Source organism: Acyrthosiphon pisum, chromosome A1 (genome assembly GCF_005508785.2).
Source record: "Acyrthosiphon pisum isolate AL4f chromosome A1, pea_aphid_22Mar2018_4r6ur, whole genome shotgun sequence".
NCBI classification, from domain to species: Eukaryota; Metazoa; Arthropoda; class Insecta; order Hemiptera; family Aphididae; genus Acyrthosiphon; species Acyrthosiphon pisum.
In genome coordinates, this window is record NC_042494.1 from 93,222,498 (window position 1) to 93,244,190 (window position 21,693).

Consider the following 21,693-nt stretch of genomic DNA (forward strand, 5'->3'; position numbering starts at 1 on the left):
CATGAAACAATAACAGAAAAACATACAGGGGAGAAAACTAATCTAATTAAATCTGACTCAGTAGAATCAATAAAATCCGATAAATGTGAAAAAGATACTGACAAACCTACTAGTGATAAAGCAATTATACCTAAATCAGTTTCAAAAGATTCTATAAAATCCGATAAAAGTGATAAAGATTTACCTACTGTTCTAAAAGACGCATCTAAAATGGATGATATAATAACTGAAAAAACTGATTCCATAATTAGTTACACTAAAGATGATACTAAAAAACTAATAACGACAAAAATTGAAAGCAAAGAAACCACCACACATGAAACAATAACAGAAAAACATACAGGGGAGAAAACTGATCTAATTAAATCTGACTCAGTAGAATCAATAAAATCCGATAAAAGTGAAAAAGATACTGACAAACCTACTAGTGATAAAACGATTATACCTAAATCAGTTTCAAATGAATCTATAAGATCCGATAAAAGTGAAAAAGAAACTGAAAAACCTACTAGTGATAAAACGATTGTACCTAAATTAGTTTCAAAAGAATCTATAAAATCCGATAAAAGTGAAAAAGATACTGACAAACCTACTAGTGAAAAAACTCATTCCATCATTAGTGACACTAAAGATGATTCTTTCGAATCTGTGAAATTATACACTTATCAATCTAGTGGAATTTTTCCCAAACTTGACTCTCAGTCCGACATCCCTGATTCGTTCACATCTTCAGTTGATACTGTTTTTAATGATTTTATTGCTGGAAAATGTATTGATTATCCTGTGAGATCGAGTGATAATATAAAAACAGTCACTTCACTGGATAGTTTTAAAAACGAATTTCGAATGTCTGATTTTAGTAATGTAGAAAACTCCAATAATTCTTTCCCATATGAAACTGAAGTTGTTGTTTTTGATAAAATGTCAGAAAAAACAAACGCCACTGTTGATGTTTTGACTGATCACAATGTTTATCAGAATGAGGATACTTCTGTTGTAAGTAAAGGTGAAAATAGTTGTCCTGGTTTAAATCGTTTTGGTAATTTGAAAGTTGATACTTTAACGTCAATTAGTATTTGTAAATCTTCAAATGAACTTAAAGATTCTTCTATTGATAAGTCTAATTTTGAATTAAGCGAAAGTTTGTGTGAATTTATGAATGTGACATCTACAACTTTAGGTCATTTTGAATTCGATCACAGTTTGAACGAAACTGAGGATGTCGATAATACATCAAATTGTGAGAATGTTAGTTTAGTGCAAGATACTGCTTTCGATAACACTGAATTAAGTATAGAAGGTATTGAAAATAGTTTAAAATATCATAAATTGAAAAATTTTGATATTTGTGAGAATTACTGCATGGGTACCACATCTCAAACTGATCATGGGGCGTCTTCAAATAATTTAACTAACGTGTCAAATACATTTAATGTAATTTCAAGTAGCACAAATGAAGAGAATGTAAGTAAAAAATCGTATGGAATTCGAAAAACAGATATTACAAAATCAGGGTTCAGTTCTTCTAAGAAAACAAAAGATTTAGGTAGTTTTAAAAATGAATTTATGAAAAAAGATACCAAATCAATTGAAATTATCAAACCTGAAGTTGTTGGTGTTATGCGCAGTTCTTCATTACGCTCAAATTCATCTACAATATCTAAATCATATACGGCATCTAATAAATCTAAAGTTATGAGATCCGAAAGCACAAAGATTGTTCGTTCCTCTTTCGAATCCAAAACATCGATACAAAATGTTAGTGCAACGAGTCAAAGTAGAAGTAGAAGTGTCGGCATTAAATCCAATTTAACCAGATCATCAAACAGCTTAAGAACAAAGGCTGATACAGAAATGAAAGATTTCAGATCATTGAACTCAACCAAAAAAACTACACGAAATCTCGTATCATCTTCTGCATCAGAATTTGAAACCACGAATAATCGTGAACACAAATCTTCAACTTTCATATCTAAAACCCATTCTTCAAATCAGTCTCTTACAAAAAAATCAATTAATGCCCGTCAGGAATTTAATACTGAAATTAAAAACAATAAAACATTACACGAAAATATAACTTCAATAAAAGTCGATACTTTAGCTAAAATATCAAATGAATCATCAACTAAATCATCAACTAAATCAATTACTACAATTAATAAAAAAAACTTTTCAAAAATTGAACACATTTCAAGTACTAAACTGGTAGATTCAAAACGTTCATCAAGTAATATTTCAACAAAGATTATACATCCACATGAATCACAAGAAAAAAATACCAAGCTATCGGTAGCAAATAGAACATTAATTAAAAAATTGAAAAAACCAGAAATAGAAAAATACCGTAAGACAAGTGTAAATGAAAAATTAAAAAATAAACAGGTTGTAGAGGTACCCGAAACATCTTCTAAATCTAAAGTTAAAAGTTATATGGCATCTACTGAATCCCGTAATAGAAAATTAGAAAATATTTCTCATGCTTATAGTAAAACATCTGATGCTTCAACTAAATATCAACGCATAATATCAGATAAACAAAAAAAAATTCCCACGTCCCCATCAAGAATACCTATTAAAGACAATTCAAATAAAACACCAATTAAAAAGAATTTATCACTTTTGGATACACGATCTTCATCTGTTTCGGACCCAAGAGTATTAAGTGCACCATCACAAAGAAGTGGTTTTGACTTTATGTCTTCGCCTAGAAAAATAAGTCCAACATCATTACCAGTAAGTCCGGCTCACAGATGTTTAAAGGCTGATAAAAAAATCAGTTCCGTGTTAATTACATCAGAAGTCTTCTCAAGATCCTCAGATCGTGCATCATCTGTAGAATTAGTATATGAACAACCAAAACGTTCTCCTTGTTCATCAATGTCCGAACAACAGCCTGCTTCTGTAACAGAATCAGTATCATTAGATGATGAGGAAACTACTCATTCTTCAACCTCAGACACCAATCGAGATTCCGAGGTATATAACAATATATTTTTTAAATAAACCAACAAATAAATATAGTTACAACAAAATTTTCAATTCACATAAATATACAACTAATATGAATTATAAAAAAAAATTAGTCTTTTAAAATTTTTAAATATGGAAAATTTTGTATTTATTAATTACATTAGTTGTAAGAACATGATATAGAATTCTACACTAAGCAAAGTGTACAAACTGCAGTAAGAATTAAAATTAATGGGGTATTACCAATGGGTGACTTTCCCTGTCAAGCAATTCATGTTACAATGAATTCTAATACCAATATATCATAATAACTTGTACGAATTGTTTGTATAGATTTTTTTTTTAACAATTAAAAAAAAAGAATTAAAATTATTTACTTACATACATACATACATACATAAATACATACATACATACATACATACATACATACATACATACATACATACATACATACATACATACATACATACATAAATACATACATACATACATACATACATACATACATATTACATACATACACATATATATATGCATATATTATAATGTATACACATAAAAAAATAACATTGGTATTCTTATTTACTGAAATTGTGACTTGGAGAAGCTAAGATTCACCACAAAGTGTTTTAACTACCATGTTTTTATGTAGTTTTTCGGACAAATATGACTTAATGCTACTATTTACAAATCAATCAAGTATATAAACAATTTCTGTTTTATGAATATTGAAAACTTTATGAATACCTATAAAATATTCTACGGCAAACCTCTACACCATTCCTCTAAACTAGTACATCAACAGTTTTCACAATATATGTGCCACCATCGTAGGTATGTAAGATCAAAAATTATAAGCCAGATGAATATATTCATCGTTGATGTAAGTACCTCCAGGCTCCAATGTTTAAATACTGCTTTATTGCCCTTGCTCACGACCACCGTTTTATTACGACATTTAAACAATTGTGATTTTGATAGTGAAGTGACACTACCATGTATTATAATTACCTTGAACAATAATGATAATAATATAATAAACCTACTCTTAATGTATTGATAAACACCTTTTACTCACTCTATTTTTAAAAGAATCAAGAACTTAGGTGGAATTACATCACCTCGACAGTAAGTTATCGTTTATTGAGGAAAGTCAAATTGCACGCCACTTAATTGTCCCACGTAGTCACATACTTAAAAATTACAAACATCGATATAGATTCATATCTAAATCGATAGATAGACTATATGAGTAACAACTATTCTTGTATTTAATATTATTTTATGCTGTTACCGTATACGTGTTTATAACAAAATACAATTTTATTAATAGTTTTAAAAATAATATTAAATTCAAAATCTACAGGAGTGTATAAATATTATTCATATATAATACAGTAATATAGATTATCAGTTCTATATTGAGTAATAACACATAATACACTAATGACAAGAAAATGTTGCATCCATAAAATTGAAATAATTCAAAATAAGACATAAAACATATTTAGTACAGAATATTAAACAGAAAACTCAGTAAAAAAATATTTTAAAATAAACATATTCCCAACATAATATTTAATGAGTGATTTATTTTTTGAAACTACTTTGAACCTAGATTTTAGTATTTCTACACATTGTTAAATCTTTAGATGAATAATATTGTTTGAAAACAAAACATAATTGGTGTACAAAATATCAAAAAAAATATTATTACCTTGGTAAATTTGTTATGCAATTACAATTTTGTAGAATAAATTTGTTAGCTGACTATATACTCGGCGCGGAATAAGATCATGACCAGTCGCGCATTCAAAACAACTTCCTCCACCGCACCGCCCACCATAGTGGCAATTACCGGCTATGTGAACAGATGTTTAGTGAACCAATGAGAAATCGGCTGCGAGTAACGGACGTTAACCGGTCCGCCACCTGGTCATGATATTATTTCGCGCCGAGTATAGTATACTATAAAATACTTAAAATATGATTCCTTATTATGTATTTCTTTCTTATATGTTAAATAGTTAAATTCTCAAAAATTAAATGAAAAAAAGTTTAAAATTAAATTTCTCTTGAAAAAATACAAGCCAAATCAAATATCTTAAGATGATCCAAATTTTTCAAGTCTGCTAAATTCATATTCATATTTTCACAACGGTTGGCATAGTTTTCCCCTGTTTTATTTTTATAATTTATGACTTATGAGTAACACTAATATTTATAATTTATTAGTAGTCTGAGGACCAATTAAAAAAAAATTGTTCAATGTGGTAGAGCTTTAAAATCTCTTTTTATAATTGTAAATGAGTTTTAATTTTTTTAACTCATATTATTTCATTTAACTTTACATTATTTCCACAGATAAACTCAAATGTTTTTGACGATTCATCAATAGAGTTGAATTTAGTTTTGGGGAAACCAAATCAATTTTTACTATCTGATGAAATGTCAGAAGCAAGCAAGAAAAGCTTACCCCAGATCGCAATAACTGCTTATGAATCCAATGAGGAAGACATTGAAGTAACAAATCTATTAAATGGAATAAATGAGGAAAATAATGTTAAGATACATGAACCACGATCAGTTTCTCCCAAACCAATCAGACATAAATCAAAAATTATATTGAAATCCCCCTTAACTACACATTTACAAAAGTCACTTTCTCCTGGTTTGTCGGATTTGAATAGCTGTACAGATGTTGAAGTTATGTCAGATTCAGATGAGGAAAAGTATTATGTTCGAACTCCTAATCTTACACCAGGTCCTATAGATTATTTCATTCTAACAGATATCGAAGATTTAAGTGAAGATGAAGGATATGAAAAAAACAATAAGGTTATAGATGAACTTACTGATACTGAACATTTCACAGATGATAAAGGAATAATTAATGAAGTTGAATACACCGAACAACCTTTAGAATCAATGCCCTATTTTCCCCAGCCACACAGAGAAATTTTATTTCACTCAAAAGATGGAACAGTAAGTGCATTATCACCAACGGAAGAATCAAACCCGATTTGGCTCAAATCTCCTAACGAAGAAGTAAAAGGCTTTGAATCCGAAGAAGAAATTATAACAGTTGAAGAACATGGAGATACAGAATCGTATATTAAAAACAATAATAATACATATTACCATGATATAGATGTAGGTGTAGTGGAATCTGTAGAAACCGTTAAACAAGATCGATGTAAACATAAATATAGAAATCGAGTATTAACATCCAAAAAAAATATAACGCCTGAAGCAGAATGTGGTAAAAAACGATATCGAAATAAAAACCGGTGTAATTCCGAGATTGAAGAAAGTTTTGAAAAACGTTCTGAAGAAAATAAGAAAAAAACATTATCAAAATTCATGTCAGAACCCACTCTCAGCAATGTTACCATTCCTAAACAAAATCAAAATATTAAGACAAATAAAATCAACAACCAAGAAAATAATAATACATTTGTGATACATGACAACAGAAATGGCTTTAGCATTTCTATTGACTTTCAAAGCCAGAATTCGGTATTATTAAGCGTTGGTAGGGATTACGGAAATCTATCAATGAGATGGTTTAATGATGGAATAACGACAGGTAGGGCCATATGGGATTATAATAATGACAATATTTTAGAGACATTAGAACCCGGGTATCTTATTAAGAGTAGCTTATATGATCCAAAACGACAATTTGAAGTAGATTTATTTACATATGGAACAGTTAAAACCTTTCAAAATAGATATTTTACGTATATTGCTGTATATACTGTCGTTCAACCTGTAAGCATAGTTCAGTTATATATAAATAGACCATTTCAAACACAAATTACAATGGTCAAAAATCCTCTGGTAAAAGTATACTCCCTAAAAGACAAATTTACAAGTATAGAAAGATTACACCCTTCACCTGTAACACAATTATCGGCATTCAAAATATTTAACCAAAAAGAAACAAAAAAAAACACTGAGCAGAAGAAAATTAAATTTGAACCTACAAAACATGTCTCAGATGTAATAAATATTTTTGAAAGCATGTGCGGTAATCCAAAATTGAGACGAAAATTCAATTTCAAACAATTATCAAATTTTAGTAACATAAAGATATTTGATTTAAATCAAAAATATAACTGTAAATGTATCAAAAAAATATCAAAAATAGGTAATTACCAACTATATTATAGAAAAGGTGACGGACTAAACTAACATTTAAATAACTACTATGTAAGTCACTAAATAATCGAAAATGTATTAAAGAACATTCTATTATACACAGTTTAATAATAATAAAATAGTGTACTAATAATGGGCTGTACACAATATTTAATACGATTAATTTGCAATTAAAAATGTTTGAAATGCTCCGTGCTTAAAGATCTTTTAAATGTTTAAAGATTTATTAAACCATATTGTACGACCTAGCATGATTATATTAATTTCTTACAGCTAAAATACTAATATTATTTAAGATATAACCATTTTTGTTTCTGTATATTGGTTTTCGTAAATATTGTTTAATTTTAAAATTATTTTATAGGGGATGAAGCCAATCAAACTCAACAACAAAATGCAAAGTCTATAGATAATTCTGGTGAGTTCTTAATTGTTAAAATACAATTTTAAATTTAAAAAAAAATTAGATATCAAACACTTTACACAGTTTTAACGTAAACTTGCAAAAAGGATTAAACAAACGTTATTTCCAAGTAAAACTAACTTAACGCCAATTCCCTGCTTTGCTCAATGTAATGGTAATTATTTAATATAATTAAACGGCTTTTATAGAATAACAAAACACTGTTAATGCTTAAAAATAAATTTCAAATCTGTAACATTTTGCACTAATACGTTTTGTTATACGTTGTTTTAAGTTTTAACATACTAAAAAATAATTAAAACATTTTTAATTTTTAAAATCAAGATAACAAATTATATTTACTAGGCGGTAGCAATTATTTTTTAAGTGGATTGAATTAATTGACGATTTTAATAAAATGAAAACATTTGTATTTACGTTTTGTATAATCATAAAAATATGTTTTAGAATGGTAAAATTTAATATATTAATATGTATATAAAATATATATATATATATATATGGTTTGATTTTTCTTTTTTCGTTATGTAAATAATTTAATGAAAATAACATGACCCTTAGATTATTTTTCAAACGAATTATTCAGCCACAACAGGTCACATTATTTTGACAATAAATTGATCAATACAGCAATTAGCCATAGTAGAGAAGAACTAGCAAAATTAGTAAAAGCTGTAGAAATTTTGGAAAATAAAGTAGAAAAACAAGAATATTTAACAAATGATTTTCAAACCGGAAAATCCGAATCTGAAAGCTCATCTGATGGAGTTGGTAGCTTAGACAATGTTCAAAAAAGAATTTATCGACTATTAAATGATGTTCAAAATCAAGAAAACCAAGTACGACATTCATTAAGTGATATTATGCAAAAAATAAACCATTGTGGATTTCCAAAAACCAATAACATACAGGAAATTCAAGGACCAAGTTTCCGCGGCAATTTTAACACCGCGAGTTTACCATACAGATGGTGGAATAGATCTATGCCTTGTTTGCCATTATCAGAACGACATATATTTTTATCTGGTTCACAAGACTCATTGTCTGAATCATTTCAAATATGTTATTTTACTCCCAAGAAGACAAAAAAGTCCGTATCAAGAATGTCAAAGAATCAAAATTCTGGTTATTGTATATGGCTACCGCACAACAAAACAGGTGAGGTGTATTGTTTTCGAGTGTGAAATTGGATTTTTTATAACAATAAGCTACTAACTGCTATATCCTTAATTCCTTTAAAATTCCTCACATTAAAAAAAAAAAATAAAATAGAAGTAAGGAAGTTGGTGTATAATTAATGTATAACTTTTTTGAGAAATAATCGTTTTCAGAAAACGATCGTACTCAAATAAGACCATTAATGGTTAGAACTCCGTCAGAGAATACTGTACCCGACGATTATGAACACTTAGACGAATGGAAACCGGTTGATTATTCAAAAATATCTCCAGATACTGTACAAGAAAAGTTAAAGACAATGTTAAGTGATCCTGGTAACCACGATGAAACTCTTACTAACTTGCTTATTGATATGTTAATTGAACAAGAAACCGCTAAATTAGCAGCTTCCGGAGAATTATCTTCCGGATCTTCTGATTCAGATCCTCATGAAACTCAAGATGTCGGACAATTATCAGATTGTCCTTCTCCTATCCCAATAATATCCTCTCCAAAAATTCGCAGAAAAGGAGTCGGTGGTTCTCAAAGATTATCAGTACACCAAAGACCAACGTTTAGAGAAATTAATAAAGACGATACTGAATCTGATAATGATAATGAATACATAGTAACCGAACCTCCAGAGAAATTACCCGGTAGAAAAGTTACATTTCGATTAGAATCAGAGGATGATGAAATTGTTTACCCAGGCCAAAGTGACAGTGAAAATGATTTAGAAGACTGTAATGTGTCTACGTCAACTATTAATCAACCAAGTATCATAGAAGATATGAAATTTGAAATGGATACAGATGTTGGAGAAAAATCATTAAAGAGGGTAGAGAGAAGATTTGAACGTATGGCTTCAGAAACATTAGAAGATAGCCCAATCGCTAAACAAGCTGTCGAAGGGGAATACCATAGAATAATTTCCCAATTATCAAATGAAGAAGTCGATGTTGCTAATCAAATATGGGATGGAGCCGGTAAATTAAATATAATTTAGAAGCTAAATACAATAATAACGCTTCTTTCAATACTAACAATAGAAAAAAGAGAGAATGGTTCCTTGATAGTAAATTGTATATTTTGATACTACGATTTTGATGAAATAGTTTTATTTATGTATTTGTATTATTTTATATAAAAATATAAACCAGCGTATAACAAAACAAAATATAGCACTATACAACTTGGTAGATTTTTGATCTACAAAAAACTATTTTTTTTTTCATTTTAAAATGTAATCCATATAACATAAATATCCTAGGACTTGATCTTTTTGGCGAGTTTGTGTTAGTTAGTTAACCATTGTATAAATAACCAATATTCTAATCCTGTATTTTGTTTGTATGTATTTGTGTGTACAGAGCGCAGCCCAGAATTAACAACTAACGCCAACAACTTAGCACTTCAAAACTCCGTAGATAAAATCCCACCTAAACCAAATCCTAGACATTCCATTGACAGTAGTATTACGTCTTCTTTAGATGAAGATGATGTAAACTATACTACAAAAAAACAATTTTGGGAAGAAATAACCAAAACTAATCAACCTCCTCTACCAAAACCTAGATATAGTATTTCATTACCAATCAACAATTCAAAAAGACCTATAATGAACAATGCTTCTTTAGAACTCTTTGATAATTCATTCGGTGCTTCTGATAATGCAGAAGTACCTGAAATGATCAACAAACCAATGACAAGTGACCAAACTACAGAAAAAAATGTAGTTTCTGAGTTCACTTGTCTGAAATCGGACTTGCTCGACGAACAACCATGTATACCACAACTAGAAGAATATAATGTTGTCAAAGAAACTAAACGATTAGATTCTGAAGCTGAATATATTATTAAATATGGAGAAGAATCATTAGCTTTCGAAAATGAAGGCTTTCAAGAAGAAGATGTTTTTGATAATAAAGATTCAGCTAAAAGAGAATACTCTCAGAGTTCAAATAAAAAAAAAATGGACACAAAAACTAGATCAATGTCATTACCATCTCATCAAACTGAACATATTTCCTCTAAAAAATATATTCAACAAATTAAACCTCAAATGGAAGGCATACAAATGGAACAAGAATCTTCACCTGAACATAAATCATTGAAAAATACAACACGTCAACAATCACCAAGCCAAGAAGTTCTTATTAACCGCCAAATTCATAAGCACATTTTTTCTAATGAATTAGACGAACAAATAGATTCATTAATACCAGAAGAAAAATATTTAGGCTTAAAATGTGAAAAAAGTGTTTCAATGAATTCAATACATACTTCATCAGATAAAATGACTGGAAGTACAAGTGAAAAATCAATTACGAAAACCGAATCTGCTGAATCATCTGTACTTGATGATTTACCAGAAGAAATAAAAATAAACAAAATTATCTCTAAACAATCAAAAGACAAAAATTCATCAAGTTTAACCCAAGATCACATTGATGAAATTCCTTCAGACACTTGTTCATTTATTGAAGAAAAAGAAAAATCCATTTTACATACTGAATCAATTGATTCTTCAATGATTGATGATGAAATACATAATGAAATAGAAAATAGAAAAGAAATGTTTTCACAAACTCTACCTGATCGTATTATTCACACTCCGGAAGAACACATCCCGGACACAATATGGGAAGTCACTCAGCTAGGAACGGACGATCAAGAATTAGAGAACGCTGATATCAAAGATCAATGTATTTTCCATCAAAATTTTGTTCAACAAGTTGATTCTATTGATTCTCTTGAAAACCCAAAAAAAGAAATGACTGGAGAACTGGCTAGAAATATTGCTGAGCAATTAATCAATGAAATTGAAATCGAACTTTCAAAACGTCATGATGTGTTGGCAAACTTACATCATTTAATGATGTCACCTGATCAATTTCAACAATTGGAAAATAGTGGTTATTTAGATATGGCAGGAGAAGATTTGCAGCTAAAAATTATGGAATCAGTATTAGCGAAAAAGTCCAGAGACCAATTGAAAAGTATTTCAAAACATGATACGATTACTTCAAGTATTGAAATTACTGACGAAGACTTAAAAAGTAGTGGTTTTGAAATCGAATACGAAGGATCGACGAAATCACGTATCAATGAACATAATATTCCAGAAAGTGATTATGAAAAATCTAAAACAAATCCCACAAATAAAGACCCAGATATACTTATTGAATTTGGGAAATCTTCACATGACAAAAAAGAAGAATACTATAAAGAAGCAAAAGATAATTTAATTATTGAAGCTTATATAAGGGAACAACAAAATGAAAACGATAAACGAATAGAATCTCAAAAAAAAGATATTTTTTCATATGGGCAGGATGATCATAAATTAATATCCCAAAAACACTACAAAGATACTAAAACTGATGTTTTTGAAAATAAGATAATCAATGAAAATAACCAAACGATAGAAACACAAGAACTCGGATCACATTATAATTCTAATGATGATAATAGTATCCATAATATTCATAATTCAAGTAAAATATCAAACACTGAAAAGGGGAAAATAGTCGATGAGCATGTTATGGAAAATGATAGTCATGAAATTCACTCTAAAGAATGCTTTGAAGTAGAAAATAAACAAAATATACACGGGAGGAATGTAAATATTATAACTAACGAAAAACACGTTGATACGTTGATAAAAGATTTCGACGATGAACGGATAAAAGAAGAACAGCACTCAGAACAAACCACAGATGATGGATTAGAAATATGTAATATAGACCGTGAAGAATATCGAGCAACATCTTGTATTTTCAAAGAAACAGTCAATGATTATAAAAATGAAGTGACATTAATAAAAGATTTTGAGCCATGTTCATCAAAGTCACTAATCAAACAATTAAGCGCGGAATCTTTTCCTTCAAAAGATAACTCCGTCCACTCACCAACTTCACCATCATCGTCTTCAATTGATATTCGTGAAGAAAAACGTGTAAATTTTGATGCTGTAGTCTTTAGAAAACCTGATTCAATTAATATAAATAAACTCTCGACAAAAAAACCTGCAGATTCCAGCTCAAGTGATAGCCATTATCATTCGTTTGATCTAACATCGTCTAGCAGACCATGTTCGTCAGACGTGGACGGCCTTTTAGCGGGATCATCTGAATATGAATCTGCTGTTTCAGTACCATCAAATGAGTATCACACAGCAATAAGTTCACTAAGCTCAAGAGAATCAATGAAATCACTAGATTCAGAAAGTTCTGGAAACCTTGCATCAGTGGAAAACAGTGAAGCATCTGAGACACTAATTGCTTCAACTGGAGATTTAGATTTTGATCAAGATGGTACAAACTCAATTTTAGAAGATGAAGATAAAATAGAACCATATGAACAAGAAATACCAATGCATATAATTAGAGGGGAATCCTTACCAATTATAGCAGAATTAACCGAAATGAAGTACAGCAGCATGTACAAAACTCAACCATTTTCTCAGCCAGCTATTAATAGTGAAAAAAATATGCAAAAAATGAAAAGATCACATGAAATGACTTTTCATCCTATGCCAAAACATATAACCAGTGATAGTTTGTCTGATTCATCATCTCACGAAGAAAAATTATTTTCTAGTGAAGATGCCAGTATGAGTATATCAAGTACAGAAGGCCAAGCAATACAAACTGTTGTTGAAGCAATGAATGGATTTCCAGAATCTGGAACATGCAGTTTTAGTTTCAGTGATGAAAATACAAAATCTGTTGAAACCTCAACTATTCAAAATGAAGATGAACATTATGACAATGAAAACAAATGTGTGACAATTATATCATCTTCAGTACCAACGGAATACGGTATTTGCCAAAATGTATGTACTCAAATGACCACAAAATCAGAAGAAGTACAAAAAAAAGGACACCGAAGGAATAGTAGTTCATTTAGTAAGATATTGGTTGAAGACTTAGATATTATCGATAACAAAGGAAGTGTAGATCAAGATCAACTCAAAGAATTTACTGTTTGTAACCAACATTTGGAACATATTCAAGATAAATCTAAAATAAAACTTGAAAATCTTTCATCGAAGGATGTACATGATTTAACTTCAGAAAAAGAACTATCTTCAATACATGATAAACACAATTTTGATATGCATGGAAGTATATCTGATAAACATAGTTTTGAACACATTGATGATATTGCCGAATCAGATGCAGCTTTTCAAATGGTGCCTCATGTATCACCAGCAATACCTGCTTCTTTACCCCCTACGATACCAGAAGATCCTTTTTCAGAAGACGAGGATGATTTATTAGACGATTCTACAGATACAGTTCCTAATATTATGATTACGGAACATATGGCTCCTTTGGTTGATCGTGGTTTTCATTACCCAGACTTAGATCTAGAAGCTAAGGAACTAGAAATTAAAACATCAACTCCACAAACACCTGCTTCAATAAGTAGTAAAGAATCATCAGATACGGATCAAGGTAGAGAATACATAATAAATGAAGACTATGACCCGCACGAAGAACCTTCATGGACTGGTGAGGAACAAACAATTCTTGAAAAAGTAGAAGAAACAGAAGAAAAAGAATCAGTTTCTTTAAGTGAATCATTCGAGTTAGTGGATAATATCGAAGAAAAACTCGAAAGCTCAGATGATGAATTCGTAGTTATAGAAGAAATAGGGAAAGAAGCAAAAGAAGAAGATTCTGAAGGAAAAGCAATACAAATTCAAAGAAAAACAAAAATAATCCATAAAAATGTAAGTAACACGGGTTCACCTCAACATGAATCAGACTCTGAAAGTCCAGGATCAAAAAGTCAACTTGAATTAGAGTTTGCAAATCAAAAATGGGTTGAACTTCAATTTGAAGATGACAACACTATAAACGAAGTTTATGGATATAATATAGAGTATGAACGACCCCCCCTTGAAGATATCAAAGAAGAAGATACTGATGATTTGCAAAGCAGTAAAGTTGGAAGTATTGGAAGTCAAGTCAGTCATTCAATTGATAGTTTTGGCAGTATGAAAGAATCATTTAGCAGCACCCCGGAAAGTAAAAAATACTTAGGAAAATCATTAGAGAATGATAATATATCTGTAAATTCTTTACAAGAATTCGAAAGGCTAGAACAGTTGGTAAGAATCGAATCAATGAAAGCCAAGTCTTCGGGATCTTTAGCATCAACTACAAGTTCTTCTAATAGCAAAAAGGATGATTTATCATTAGCTTCTCTTAAGGATTTTGAAACAATAGAGGCAGCTTGTTTTAAAACTGAGTTGATCGAAAACAAAGCTTTAGCCACAGAAAAATCATTAGATGACGAAGACGGGATGTTTAAAATTAATGAAATTATCAAAGAAGCTGTGATAAATTTAGAACAAAACGAAGATAATTCTGAAAAACATTTATCGGAAGATGATAATTTGACTAGTACAGAATCACTTGATTTAAAAACAATTGTTACTGACATGAAAGTGTCAGCTTCTCTAGAACATATGTCAAATACTGGGTTTGTGGAAGGGAAACAAAATGATTATGATGATTGCATGAACTCAAGTGTTTCAAGTCGTGGTTTTAGTAGTCCAATCATGGATGACCATTCAAAAGAGTCATCATACAGAAACAGTTTAATTTTAGGTAGTAATGATTCACTAGGCCCGATAAGTTCCACATCGACGAATGCCACTTACCACTGTGAAACTGGATCCAACATGTCTTCTAGCTTCACAAGTGGAGGTTCAAATACTATGGTCTCTAGTATGGAAGGCCTTGACAAAACTGGAAGCAAACATGATTGGTTTGACGAACATGAAACTTTTGAAACATTTAGAAAGGACCAAGATGGAACAGAATTCACTCATAAAGTCATACGAATGCCCGCTGAAATGCATAAAGTAACGGCAAAAGGACCCGACAAAGATAAAATTATAGAAGACTTTGTCGAATATTTTTCACCTGGAGAATTCCAAGAGGATGTAGAACGTACAGATGAGCATGGTAACGTATTTGTTACACGAATTGTACAAAAACGAATGGTTTTTGATAGTGAAGAGTTAGCAAGTAAAGGTGTTTCTGAAGACGAATTAAACGAATGTTTGAGAAAACTTTCTAAAGACGCCCCTAGCGGATTTGAAATCAGTAAGAAAACATCAACACACATTGCAGGTATTACGTGCATTAGATATGTAATATAGGTAATCTTCATCTGTATATACAAACTCATTGTATTTTTCTCTACTATTCCAATTATATTTTCTTTTCAAACCTATATTTTAATAACCATTGCATGCTTTTAAGATAAAACTTCGATTGAATATTTGAATTTTCATTAACAACTTTTCAATAATATAACACTTTGAAATACCATTTGTTTAGATGAATAATATTATTGAAATGTTATAGGATCGTCTGAAGAGATAAAAGAACCATCAAAATATGATACAAAACAAGGTAAATAATTGAAATTAATAACAAATGCATGAAATAAAAATAACTCATTAGAAATTCAGTTATTACCTTACAAAAATTAAATTTTAATTTGTATACCATTTTTACTGTGTAGCACACAAAAATAGATAAAAGCAGGAGCGTCCCCAAGTGGGACGAAGGGGTCAGTCATGTTTCACTTACAAAGTAGCTTTTTAAAAAAATGTCTTAATTGTTTATGGTTAATTATTTTGTAAATTAACTATTTTCTTATTTCATTGAATTAATAAAACTGTATATGAATTATGAATTATTAATGCATATACATTTTAATACACTATTGACATTAAGTTTTAATGTGTAGTTGTACAGAACCTTTTAAAAGAACAATGCACCCACGATTGTCTCCATTTTATAAACGCGTAACATAGCACAATTTAAGCTCAGAATAATCAATTTTACTCTTGTTGATTTGAAAGTGTTTTTGAGTTATTTTACCCTATTGTAAAATTTAAAGGTATGGATATTATTTAAGGCTCCACACAGAATTATTTGAGATTTTGTTATTTTATTTTAAAACAAGTTGTAAGCAGTTTAAAATTTTAATTTTTTTGTTCATTGTAAAATATCTACAAAACTTGCTTAAAATTAAAGTAACAAAAACACCTTACTTAGTGATATTCTTATCTTTAAATGTTATAATTGGTCAATAATTCACTAAAACATTATAAATATAGCAGTAACCGAGTAAAATGGATTATTCTAAACATACAATTTACCATGTTTAGCGTTAGTAAGACGGAGACGGCACTTGTGATGTACGACGTCCTCATAAGTAACATAAGTACTTATAATAATAAATATATATTTTAAAACAGCTAATAAACAATTTAAAAGACAAAGTTTAAACCTTAATTATTCGTCACCCTCCATCCCCCTCATTAATGGGTCTTGGAATGTCATTGTATAGAAGATATAATATTTTAGTATATATTTAAATGTATAACTAGTAAAATATAAATAGTATCTACATGTCTATATAATATAGTACATACAATATTAAATAATATCTACAAGTACATATTTAAAGTGTATAAATATTTTTTTTTTTAAATACAGTTGAGTCTCGACAAATCGAATCTCAAAGAGAATAAAATGAATTCAACTTATGTATTTTTCGAGTTATTTATCTCAAACATAAATTAAAAACACTTCAATGGACAAGAAAAAATTCGAGTTATCGAGACTTGACTTCACTAATATTGCGCATTAGATAATGAAGCTCTATCAGAGCTAATATAGGATAGACGATAGTCATTTAGTACCTAGGTAGTAATACTTATATTAGTAATTAGATTTAGACGCTTTTTTGTGGTGATTGGTAGAGTTGCAAGTGGCTGCATCAAAACCGGAGTTGAAGTGTGAAATTAGTATGGACGACGATACAGAAATAGATCTACGCGAGCATGACTGGCGCTTTCAACATCAAATAAATACCGGTTAATAATCAAATTATTAAATAATACAATTTAAAAAATAAAAATTTATATGGCAAATATTTTTAAAGATTCATCTCATTTGTAACACAATAAGTTAATTTTCTACATAATTAATTACCTACCTACCTATATAATGAAAAACGCAATATCATAGAAGTATAATGCTATATATGAAGCACATACATTTTATATTATCTTAATTAATATTATTATGAAGGTTCTTAGACTAATCTCAAAATAAATCAACAAATCATACATTTAGAGCAATTAAAAAAGAAATCATTGCTGATATTATTAACCTTAAGACATCAAAAATACTTTTGTATACATAAGCGTCATTTGTTTAGAATAATCAAGGCTCAGATCACTTGTATGCTTAAATTAGGTATTTATATTAGTAGGTATTTATTTTTTTTTTATATTTAGTATTTTTAGAGTTATCAAGTACGCATAGGTACTTATTATTATTTATACCATTTAAAAACTTTCCTGTGGCAATACTAAATTTTATCTCTAAAGATAATAATCTATATTGCTATTAATCCGATTAGTATTTTCATAAAGGTAAACTTATATCAGTACCTACTTAAAACTTGAACACATTTTATTAACTGTATATAATTAATATTATAAGTATATAACTATAAGTTGTATACACAATAGTACAATACACACATCGACGCCCCCAACGAAAAAGGACGTAACTCACTTTTACAATTTTTTTTTTTTTTTCAAAGTGGTTTTACTGGTGTTTCTGGATTTCCGACGAAGATGGTAGTAACTCAATCTTATTGTTCACAACGTCTTTGTTTGATTAAATACAACAATCAGCGTCGCCGGACAACCAGAAAAACAGTAACACCGCATTGAAAAAAAAAAAAAAAATCGTCAAAGTGAGTTACGTCCTTTTTCGTTGGGGGCGTCGATATCTGTTTATAATATAAACCTATGGGCAATATTCAATGGAACTACGCGGCACATTTCTTCAACGCCATAACAAAATTAGAAGCTTAAAAATATGTAATAATTTTAAAGAATACATAATTTAAGCATAAAATGTAAAGAGCAATAAGCATTTTTAATAAATCTCCTTGGAAATTAATTATTGAAAGATAATTTAAAATAACTCAATAGTAACCCAACCTATTATGAATACATTAAAATGTGTGCCATTGTGAATTATGCATCTTTGATATTGGTACCAACATACCTACTTAGATTTAAGTTTTGTACCAATATGTACATACAGTTTGCATTACTTAAATGTTTCATTTCATTCTTATATAATAAAACATATTACTTATATTATAATTTATAAAGTATAGAATGTGTATAATATATAATACAGGTCAAAGGTTCAAAACATAATATATAACAAGTGGTTATAAAACAAATAGCAGCACTATAATCCTTAACCACGATTAAAGATGGTATGGTTGCCCAACGAATCTAGAAAAGTGTCTACCGAAATGAATCTCCATTATCAGTATTAAACAGCTGGATACTTACGCTCTAGCGCTTATTTGTTGTAGTGACTCAAATGCAAGTTCCGCGATAGCCGCTATGACATATAAGCGCTAGTACTTAAGTCTCCAGCTGTTTAATTTAACTTTAATACTGATTATAGAGATTCATTTCGGTAGACACTTTTCAAGTATGGGAATAATTTTATTGTGCGTCGATGGGCAACCATATTATCTATAGCTGTGTCCTTAACTAAGAATATAATATAATATAAGTAGTAATAAGTTACAAACTGACAGCTGTCAGCAATATTATGTTTATTGGAATAAGTTGCATTTTATTGACATAATAGCATGTATACGTATGATAGATGATAACCTTGGTACCCACCTCACATAACTTAATCATACGCTCTAAGTGCAATTCTTTTTTTAATATCTAGTGGAGGGATCTTCAACTTTTTTAGGGAGCAGGCTAACTATACTAAGGTTGCTTAAAAACGTGTATTAAATGATTAGAAAAATACATGCTATAATTATTAACAGTGGCGTGCCCAGCGGGTAGGCCTGGTAGGCCCGGGCCTGCCCTGTGTTTTCTTCGTATTATGAAATGATACGAAATGAAATCAATTTGGAACAAAGATTATTTATTTATTACACACTTTTATATCAAGCGTGAATAATTGTGGCCACAGTTCCTACTGCTTATCGGACGACGACTAAAAAATTTTGGATTTTTGTGTACATATTATACTTATTAATATTTTATTTGTATTTAAAAACTATTATACAGCATACATTAAATTTGTTTTTTTTATATTAATATATTTAGTTAAGTAACTTAAGTGTCCCGTATTTTTATTTTATTTTTATGGTCACCCTAAAATAACCTAAATACATTTTTCTTTTATGAAACTGCTTAAAATTTGACTACCTACTAATTATATATTAAAATAAAATGAACAGCCAGTTTTATAAACCTATTCCGAAATCCACAAGGACAGTTTTATTATTATATTATTAAAATAGATTTGTGGGCGTCAAATAAATACAAGACCTCTGACCTAGTGTATTAAAAGAATAGTTTTTTAAGATTGAAAATATTGTGTTTTGAAAGAATTTAAGGACCGGTGCCAGTGTGTTTAAAATTATCCGCAATTCTATAAAATTTGAAAATTATAATTTTCACACCTTAATTATAATACTTTTTCACTAATCTACTAAAAAATGAACCAAAAAAGTTTCTTAGTTTCTGATTTCAAAAAGTTCTTTAGAATCTATAAACCTTGGTACTTACCGTGAAATCTGTGCCTAACCGTTGAAACTTACCTTTGTACTGCTATTATTATACAATGCAACTTTTATAAATAAATTACCTACAAAAGAAAAATGGTTTTTTAATTTATTTTACGATAGTTCTATTTACCTACTTAAATTAATTGCTATGTAAGGCGTAAGCGTTTCCGAAAAACCATTAATTCAAGTGCCTACTTTAGCAACAAAATATTGCAAAGAACTTTTCAGTATTTATTACAATTACAATTATTCATTTATAAATAAGAACATAATTTGTTTTTATTTATCTAACCTGAATCACAAATATATATTATACACATTATATTTTACAGATTTTAAGTTTTTGTTTATCTAATAGAATAGGAAATAGGTACAAAATACATAAATTAATGTCAAAAACTATAAACTGAAGATAAATAATTTTTGTTTTAGAAACTGATGACATTACAAAGCCAAGTACATCTGGATGGTATGTATATAAGTGTATAATAATACAATATAAAAAAATAGTTAAAATAATAAATGATGAACAATGTTAATATCATAGACATAATATTAAGTACCTGGAAAAAAACTCAAGGAAAAATGAATGACTTTGGTTGCAAATTTGCCATTTTGTTTAAAACTATTTAAGATGAGGAGTGAGGACGCTACACCCGCATGGCGCATGGCCGCATATGTGTTGTCTCCGTCTTACAAATGTAAAACATGGCAAAAATTATTTTGCACTGGTAAGAACCACTCAGGCTATAGACCAAGCTAAGCAACCAAATTTCACACAATGAAAAGGAGGACATTTACTAGCAAGGTTATTTTTATTTTTTCGATATGAGAACTAAAAAAAAGTTATTCAAGTTTAAAAAACTCAAAAATAATAAATTTTTAAACAATAAGAAATTTTTTTCGTATTTGTGATAACGAATAATTAAAAACAAGGTTTCACAGTCTATGTTTTCTTCTTTCTAGCGTGAAAATTTGGTTGTTTAACTTAGACTACAGTCTACAGCCTGAATAATTCTTACTCGCCCCAAACAGTTTTTGCTATATTTTTTATTTGAAAGACGGAGACAACACGTCATGCGGGTGTAGCGTCATCTTAAAACAGTTTAACAAATTGCCTTACATATGCGCATACAACATAGATATAGGTAGGGACTATAACTATAGGTCGGGAGTCACCAAATGGCAACCGGTGGATGGTTTTTATGAACTTTATCTGGTCCGCAGAAGAGACCTTTTTTAAACTATTATTTCTGATTGTGGTTTAAATTAAGTTTTAATGATTTTATGTTTTTTACTTTCCT

General features: G+C 29.4%; 1 protein-coding gene across 2 annotated transcripts in view; it reads left to right on the plus strand.

The window, feature by feature from the left end:
* LOC103308433 overlaps window positions 1-21,693 on the plus strand; it is a 36,268-nt gene that overhangs the window by 14,203 nt on the left and 372 nt on the right. For both annotated transcript variants that reach the window (XM_029487807.1, XM_029487808.1), the window contains 7 exons: window positions 51-2,976; window positions 5,338-6,562; window positions 7,502-7,555; window positions 10,090-15,870; window positions 16,108-16,155; window positions 17,517-17,630; window positions 20,822-20,858. In XM_029487807.1, the coding sequence (XP_029343667.1) occupies window positions 51-2,976; window positions 5,338-6,562; window positions 7,502-7,555; window positions 10,090-15,870; window positions 16,108-16,155; window positions 17,517-17,630; window positions 20,822-20,858 (10,185 nt within the window). The remainder of the gene's footprint in view (window positions 1-50; window positions 2,977-5,337; window positions 6,563-7,501; window positions 7,556-10,089; window positions 15,871-16,107; window positions 16,156-17,516; window positions 17,631-20,821; window positions 20,859-21,693) is intronic.